Genomic DNA, 9,568 nt, shown 5'->3' on the forward strand with positions numbered 1-9,568 from the left:
AGAGTGTATTTTTGTGAACAAATTCCAACCTCTTCTACTTCCAAACTTCATCTATTTATAAGCCCCTTTCACTCTATCTAATTCCACCACGTGTTTCTTATGCAAAAAGGCGAGTGTAACTTTTCCCACCATAATTAATGAAGTAACCGTCTTTAACCTATTCCCAAATTTAAATCTTTTCGCTTAGTTCGATCATGAGGACACTTCTTCGAGCTCAATTACCTCAATTACCTCGACAGTATATTACAGTATATAATAAGAATTCTCAGTGATCACTGCTCATGGCATAAATTTTTCGATACTCAGTTCATCAACCTCCAACAATCTCAAGCATTTATATCCAAGTTCCAAGTTCATCTCAATCAACATCAATTCTCAAGTTCTCAAGTTCGTAACCAATATAGTACTCTACCAATTTACCTAATTAGTCCATTTACAGTACTTCAGAAACCTATGTCTCCGTCTTATAAACCAATAACAAAATTACCAATTGAACCAACTATCTCATCTTCACTAGTCATAGAGTATAAGTACTAGACAATAATTTTAAACGGAAATTAAAGAGGTTTAGAAAGTTAGAGAACCTTTAAAAATGAAGAAAAACAAGTTTTTAGCAAAACAGGGGTAATGCGTGCACATGCCCCTGTCCCGCGTAGGCATGGTTGCAAAATGGGTGGTCGTGTATGCGACACCTCCCTCGTGTACGCAAGAGTCCCAACTCGAAGGGAATCCCCGTGTCACATGTTAAAATTTCGTGTATGCATGCCTCAAAAACACGTTCTTGCATACGCATGCCAGTGCCCTCGTACGCGAGAGTAGCTGACAGTGGCCAATGCTCGTGTCACATGCGCAAGTCCGTGTACGCATGCAAAGGAAAAACTTAGATTTTTGAAAAGCTGCAGAATTTCAGATTTTCATACTGAACGTTAAACGTGCATAATGTTTTTACTTTAAAACATTTTCTATCCGTTCTTTGAACATCTTAAAGTTTCGGACGCAACTTTCATTTAAATTAAGTTTCATCCAAAATGGGGGTCTGGAGATCATGTTGTGTCGCGCCAAAGTTCATCAAAAACAAGGTTTTACAACTTTTGGGAAAGTTCTTTAGTTCTCTAAAACATCAAAACCAAACCAAAACCAACATACCAAAATCAATTCCATTCCTCAATTCATTCCACAATTCCAAAAATCCAATAACATTATTCCATACACAAACCATATACAAAATTATCATCATTTATAATCAAATTATATAATCATCATCATTATTATCCCAACTCAATAAATTTTCATTCATTCTACAGAACACCACCATAACATCTATCATGCAAACCATTCAACCTCCATTCAATATTTTCAATCACAATTTAATCAATCATACAAATTCAACCTATCTTAAGTCAACTAACTTAAGGTTCACAAAACATTGTATATTACATAAAGAAAACCAAAATCATACCTTAGCTGATTCCTAATATGCTCAAAACACCAAAACTTGATTCCAAACTAGCTTTTAAGCACAATCAAACTGCCAAACTCAATTCTGATGCTCCAATTCCACCAAGTCAAGTCCAAATCAATTCCAATAATCACAATTTCAAGCTATACACATGCAATTACACTAAAATAAATCATAGGATTCACCAAATCACTAATTCACAAGAGCAAAGAGTTTCCTTACCTTACCTAATAGTCTTTGGGACACAAACCAACAATAACCCACTATTAGATGGCACCAACAATCAAAATCACAAAATCTATTCAAAAACCAAACCTAAAATTTTAAATTTGTAAGGGCAGAGAACCGAACAAGATAGAGTGAGTTTCTTATCACTTTGGTTGGATAGAAATAACAGGCTCGGCGAGAGTTTCACGTGGCCGTAAACAAAAGCTGTGTTTTGTGTTTATTATGAGGCTGAAGGGTCTCATTAACACACTTATATATGTTGGGCTTGGGTCCAACTTGGGGCCGGTCTAACCCGTTAGTGTTTTTGGTCCGTTTCGCCCAATTTTGGGCCAAAATTTTTAGAATTAGTACCCGAATTTCAATTCTATGTATTTTTCTAAGTTTTTCTATAGTTTTGATTACTCTCATACAGTACGGGATAGACGTAAGCTGGTATTGCCGGCTAATTTACCAGTACGTGTTTTTACGCAATTTTTTGCAAAAAATTACATTTTTTCACTCGAAAAAATTTACTGAATCCAAATATCACCATTAAATTTTCAAATTAAGACTTCTAAATTTTTGAACTTATTACAGACAATTAATTTATTATTTTTATTTTAATTAAACGGTTATTAATTTTTTGTTCTTACAACTACAATCGAAGCAATGTTGTTATGATCGAGGTAAGTGAGCTTGAAAAAGTGTCCTAATGGTCAAAGTAAGCAAAAAGATTTAAATTTAGGAATAGGTTAAAAGACAGTTACTTCATTAATTATGGCAGGAACAGTTACACTCGCCTTTTTGCATAAGAAACACGTGGTGGAATTAGATAGAAAGAAAGGGGCTTATAAATAGATGAAGTTTGGAAGGAAAAGAGGTTGGAATTCATTCACATGTTGAAATTACAATATGTCCTAGCTAAGGTTGTTAAAGGTCAGGTCATTGCAGATTTTTTGGTCTATCGATCGAATAATCCTAATTATCAGGGGCAAATATTGTTGATATTGATTCTGAACCTTGGAAGTTATATTTCGATGGATCAAAACATAAGGATGGGGCTGGGGTTGGCATTTTGATTGTATCCTCAAATGGAGTTCCATCAAAATTTTTGTTTGAATTAAAGTATCCTTGTTCGAATAATGTAGCTGAATATGAAGGTTTGATATTGGAATTAAAAATTTTGATTGATAACGGGGCATTAGATGTCTAAATTTCAGGAGATTCTCAATTAGTCCTAATACAATTGTCAAAAGAGTTCTAGTGTAATAATGAAAAATTGCAAAAATATTTATCAACAACATGGTAATTATTGTTATCTTTTTGAAAGGTGTCTTTGGTTCATATTCCAAGAATTCCAAATGAAGTTGCTAATGAGTTTGCTCAAACTGCGTCGAAATATAAAATTCTTCCTAAAACTTTAGAAAAACTAGTAGAAGTTCAACAAATACTCGAAGAAAGGAAAATTCTAGTCATTCGATGAATAGGATAGTGATGATTGGAGAAACCCGACATACAAGTTGATCGGAATGTCAAATTAAAGGCAAATAATTTTATGGTAATAGGTGACGAATTGTATAAAAAAGGAATTGAAGGTAGTCTCATGAAGTGTTTGAGTCAATCTAAAAAAAACAATCGTTCTTGGAGAAGTTCGTGATGGTATATGTGGTGCTCATCAAGCTGATGAAAGAATGAAATGGATTTTACGGTGTGATCGAGTATATTGACCATCTATAATCAAAGATTGTATTGATTCTGCAAAAGTATGTCAAGAGTGTCAGAAACATAGAGTGATATAACAAATTTCTACTTCTGAAGTACATTCGATTACAAAACCTTGGCCATTTAGAGGATGGCTTTGGTTTTGATTGGAATGATCCATCCCCATCATCTAAGAACCACAAATTTGTTATGGTTAATCGATTATTTTATAAAGTGGGTTGAAGCTATTTCTTTAATAATAGAAGTTGGTCAAAATGAGGTTATTAATTTTATAGAAGAACATATACTTCATCGATTTGGAATTCTTCAAACTTTGAGTACCAATCAAGGTACAATGTTTTGCTAGCTAACGTATAAAAAATTTTGCGGCTTCAAAAAATATAACTATGATAACTTCAACACCATACTATGCACAAGCAAATGGTCAAGTTGAGGCAGCAAATAAAATTTTAATAAACTTGATTAAGAAACAAATTGGTTAGAAATCTCGCACTTGGCATGAAACTTTGAATCAAATTTTGTGGGCTTATCGCAATTCACCAGGGCGTTCAACAAATACATCTCCTTATAAATTGGTTTATGGTCATGATGCAGTATTTCCTTTGGAAATTAATCTTAACACTATAAAGATAATGTGACAAGAAGAGTTAGCAGTCGAAGATTACTGGAATACAATGTTTGATGAGTTGAACAATTTGGATGATGAGCATTTATTGGCGCTGGATCACATAATTCATCAAAAAGAGAATGTGGCTTGTATATATAATCATCGAGCAAAAGAAAAATTTTTTTGTGTTGGTGAGTTAGTTTTAAAATTAGTTTTACTGATCGACAAAAAATGGTCTCCTAGTTAGGAAGGACCTTTTCAAGTAATCAATTTATATTAAGGAAACACATATCGAATTAAACATATTGATACTAGAATCGAAATTAGATCGATAAGCCAAAATTATTTAAAATAGTATCGATGTTTGTGAAATAGTGATAAAGTTCGAAACTAAGGCAAACATAAATATGAAGACTTTACGAAAAAAGAAACATGGCTTCCCAAGTATTTAATCAGCTTAAAGTTGCAAGAGTTAGTCCAATTGTTCCTTTATCTGAGCACGATGTTGTGTGAGTAATTGGAGTTCTTAGAGACATTTACTTTCAGCATTCTAATGTTGGAGAGTCTGACTGTCCAAATTGTTTTTTCTTTGATAAAGAAATAACCTCTTTGTCAAACAAATGTTTGATATTTTGAAGCTTGTCAAGAGGCTTTTGGAGAAGGACTTTGTTCTGTCTGACTTCAGCAAGTTCCCGTTCAATTTCTTATTCCCTGGAGATTAGTTTATTCATTTTGACAGAAGCATCGGTCAGATGAGCTTCATATTCCACAACGTTCTTTTTCCTATCAGCTAAGGAAACTTTAACTTTGACACTTTGAACTTTGGCTTTTTTCATCTTTTTTCGATGGAGTTTAAGATTGTCCTAGCATGAAAAAAGTCTTTTGGTATGGTTGATAAAAGAGGCAAGTGGCTTTACATGATCAGTAAGATCTTGAAAAGAAATGTTTAAGCTCAAAATTTGGTTGAGTGTGGCATTAAGATCATCTTGTGAAAACCATGTTTCGATAGGATTGACAAGCAGAAGTTTTAGTTTTTGAAGAAGTTTGAAAATATTAGGATCAATGGGAATTTTTGTTTGATTTTGATCATGTGTGCTTTTAGGGGGATTAAGAACTTGTAAATATTGATCCAAGTGAACCGATTTATTTTTAGAACTTGATAACTTAGCTTCTTTTCCCTTGGAGATTTTTAAGAAGACCCCAAGACACGCACTCAAAACATCATTACCTTTGCTAAGATTGATGATTTCTTCTGTTTGTTCATTTATTTCTGCACCTAAAGTTTGATGCAAATGAGAAATTGGATCTTGTGCAAAGGGTGTCAATTCGACTTGATCAGAAGGAGGTCCACAATCACATCATGGACAGTGACAATTTTAGCTGGCAATTTGTCTGTTTTGGTATGTTTTGTCTTTGGCTCAGTGTTGATCAGAGGAGTCGAGTTAGTACTGGAGGATGTGAAAGATAGTTGATGAATGGTAGGATTGACACTATTTTTCCTGGGAGGAGTTGTTTTCTGCATACAAACCTTTCAATAAAAGGGAATGTACTTTTATGTTTCTATGTAGAAAAAGAAAAGGTAAATACCAAGGTTCTGAGAACTGAACCAATCATCGAAACACTTTAGCTACTGGTTCACTGGTTCATAGGTTCAACCGTGGTTGAACCGAAAAAGCTATTTTATAATAAAATAATAAATAAAATATAAATAAACACATTAAAATATAATTATAGTCTAATATAAATTTTAAAATATCATTCAAATTAAAAGTACTACATAAACCAGAAGGTTATAATCTCATTCAAATACAAATTCAAAAGTCAAAAAACAAAATAACCAATCAAACATAACATGGCAACATCAAAATGATCCAAGTTTGTCATCAATCATCAACATCCTCCATAACTTGCTGCAGATTTGCGTCGTTGATATCATCACCTTCATTTTCACTACTTGGACCAGAAAAAGCAAGTGGTGCAGCATAAAATGTACTACTACTACCACCACCACCACCTTGATCTAAATCAGCATCAATCTCATCTAACAAAATATAACACATAAACTATAATACTCACCAAGCAAGTCTTCAATATTACTTGGAAGATCAGGCTCTTTTTCAAAACCTCTTTCATCACCCAAAAGTCAACCATATCAATACTTTCAATATCGATTGGATTATATTGCACCTTTTGCTTTCTTTTTTTCTTTCCGTTCTAACAAATTAAATATAATATATGATAAGCCTAGTATATTAACTACACAAAATCTAATGATATGAAATGAAAGGATGAAATATATATTACCTGGATTTAAGACGCAAATTATACGTAACATACACAATATCACTTAGCCTATCATGCTCCAATCTATTCCTTCTTTTTGTATGAATTTAATCAAAAAGACTCTAATTCCTTTCACACCCTGAAGAAGCAGATGCTTAGCTAAGAATGTGAACTGCCATGTTTTGTAAACATGGAGCAGAACCACCAGACAAGCTCCACCATTCATCTACAAGTTACAATCCCATAGCTCAAGTATTAGTTATCAAATTAAGGAAACAAAATCATAAAATAAGTAAATAACTAAATAAGTTATTATCAAACAGATATTATTACCAGGTTGAAATTTTTTTGCAGCTCGAAAAGCTTCAGACCTATCAAAGCATTCCTTTCAATCTTTATATAAGTGTATTTCTTTCATTGCCCCAACTGAATCTAAATTATTAACCTTGCAATGTAATATAACAAGATCAAGTAAACATCGCATGACATCAGGTGCTTCTCTATAATTTTCATCAAAAAAGCAAGCAGGATTCAAGAAATAAGCTGCTTCATGAAGATTTTTTTCAAATGTTTATCCCATCTTGAGTTGATAATCTCTGTGTAAGGTTGATATACAGTCTTACTATGCTTGAAAATTTCTTTGATTCCATTTTCTGACCTCAGCATACCTTCATAAACAATTCCCAATGATGGTTTATCATCGGCATCTACCAACCTCAGCAATTTAATCAACGGACTCCCAATTTTGCATGCAGTAAAACAATCATTCCAAAATTTATTGTCTAGGATAATTGCACTCACAGCTCTACCATTAGCACTCCTTCCTAATTTATGTTCGGTAAAGTGTGTATCAACAACCAATGCTTGTAAATCTGATTTGCGCTCAAAGATACTCTTCAATGTGATGAAGATAGTGGCAAAACGAGTTGCACCTGGATGAACAATCTCCTTGCAATCAGTTCTTTGTCTTAGCCAAGACAAGAACACCGTATGATTATACACAAACATGATAATCTTCGAAGCACATGTTGTAAGGTTAGAAATATGTGGCGTGCTGCTTATATCTTTTAGAATAAGATTCAAGCAATGAGCAGCAAAAGGTGACGAGTGAATATTTTCAAATTTCTTATTAATAAGCCTACCAGCAGCAACATAATTCGTGGCATTATCTGTCACTACATGAACAATATTATCAGGTCCAATCCATTCAATCACCTCCGAAAATAGGTCACACAAGCTTGAAGCATTTTTACCACATTTGAAGCATCTACAGATTTCACAAAGCACAACCTTTTCGAACAATAAACCAAAAATTAATCAGCGTTCTTTGCTTTTGATCTATCCAACCATCATCTATGAGGGTACATCCAGTTTCTTTCTAAGCAGACCTATAGCTATCAATAACTATTTAACACTCTCTTTTGAGATCTGCTAATAAGTTAACCCTCAGCTTATCATAAGAAGGACCTTTATAACCAGGCCCGATGCCAGCAACACCATCCAACATATCTTGAAAAAAGGGTGACATAACTGCATTGAAAAGAATCCTACAATCCAAAAGCCATCTAGCCACTCGCTTATCAACTTCATGAAGTGCCTCTTTGTTTTGAAACACACTTTTCATACTTGGTTGACTTTTCGGAGTTGTTCTTTGTGCAAACATAGGAGGAATAATAATTTTGACTTTCTTTTTTGGATCGCCTCCAATCACCTTCTTAGTTGGTAACTGACACGGAGTTTGTTGTTCTTCTTGCGCTATTGCTTCATCAATTGCATCCTCAATCTCATCAGTACCCTCTTCATTGAAACTTACTTTCCCTTTACTAGTTTTACTTTTCTGAATTTCTTTTAATAAACCTTCCATTTCTTTTTCTACATCATACAGGACCTTAGAACACTTCTTAATGTCTCCACCTATCTTCGCCAAATGCTTTTTCATTCTATTAATTTTCCGACCCCCAAAAGTACTCAGACAAAATAAGCATTGGTAATGCAGTTTTCCATTTATATTTTGTAAAATAACGTATCTCCAAGTAGGATCAGTTTTTCCCCGATAATCTCAACTCTCAAGTTCAGAACAAACAACATAAAAATTATTCAAAATTATTCATAATTATTCAACAAACAACAAAATCCAGTTCAGTAAACAAAGCAAAATCAGTTCAGTAACCAACACTTATTAAACAAAGTTCATAGTTCAGTTCAGCAAGATCAGTTGAATCAGTTCACAGTTTCACACTTCACAGTTCAAAGAAAAATAAAATATCAGTAATTCACAGAACATTATCACTATATCAATATATCAGAGTTCATCAGTTCACACTTCAGTGACTTCAGTTCACAAAGTTTCACAAAATCAAAAAACTATTCAATCATACTCATCAGGGAGATAGAAATATGCAACAGTTATTCAATCAAACAATCATATCTAAAAAAATTACCTGGAAGCTCGATGGCGCTTTCAACAGAACATGCAACAGGGAGACAGCGACGAGTGACCAAGTAGTGGTGGAGCACCTTTGAAGGAACAACAGCTACTGCGCGATGGAGGTGGTTGTTCGAAGGATCAACGGCGGTGGCACGAGGCGGTGGCTGGACGGAGGTGAGGGACGACCGGACGATGAGCTCAATGAGAACCCTTATCGTGTGAGAGTTTGAGAGAGGCATTCTCACTTTTAGTTCTGGAAGCTGGAAGCTCGATGAGAACCGAGAAGGGGAATTCAGGATCAAATTAGGGATTTAGGGCTAAACAGAGGCTGAAACTGGCCGGGTCACGGTTTGGTTTGACCGATCTGTTACCGGCCGGTTCATCGGTTCAATTCTGGTTATCAAATTCTCGGGTTTTGCTATTTGCCCGAGTCGCTTTTCTATCCGATTCACGGTTTAACCGATTCGACCATCCAATTCGAACCAGTTTTCAGAACCTTGGTAAATACCTTAGTAGCTTCAGAATCTATCAAGTTATAAGAGCTAGAAGAGATATCTTCAAGAATAGCCTCGAGACTTTCAGTGTTCGATGGAGAATTTCTAGTACTAGGATTTTCTGAAGGAGATTTGATAGATTTGCTGGTGTGTTGTTGTTTAGCCTAATAAAAAATTCTTCACATATATGATGTTGCATAATAGGCTTTTGAGACTTTCAACTTTTTTCTTGAAACTTTGAAGTTTCAGCATTTCTCTTTGAGATGGCAATGGTAGTAGGTATTTCACCCATGCTTGGACAAACCTTCAGCATACCCTTAAGAATTTATTATAAACTACGATTGTATTGAGAATAATTTTTTACCACT

At 34.3% G+C, this 9,568-nt stretch overlaps 1 protein-coding gene across 1 annotated transcript; it reads right to left on the reverse strand.

Moving 5' to 3' along the window:
- Nucleotides 1–5,878: 5,878 nt before the first annotated feature.
- Nucleotides 5,879–8,217, reverse strand: LOC112794991 (uncharacterized). Its single transcript, XM_025836950.1, has 5 exons — nucleotides 7,694–8,217; nucleotides 6,947–7,545; nucleotides 6,724–6,821; nucleotides 6,417–6,504; nucleotides 5,879–6,036 (listed from the first exon to the last, which is right to left on the reverse strand). The coding sequence occupies exons 1-5, from the start codon at nucleotides 8,215–8,217 to the stop codon at nucleotides 5,879–5,881; spliced, it is 1,467 nt and encodes a 488-aa protein (XP_025692735.1).
- Nucleotides 8,218–9,568: the final 1,351 nt, after the last annotated feature.

Source organism: Arachis hypogaea, chromosome 4 (genome assembly GCF_003086295.3).
Source record: "Arachis hypogaea cultivar Tifrunner chromosome 4, arahy.Tifrunner.gnm2.J5K5, whole genome shotgun sequence".
NCBI lineage: Eukaryota > Viridiplantae > Streptophyta > Magnoliopsida > Fabales > Fabaceae > Arachis > Arachis hypogaea.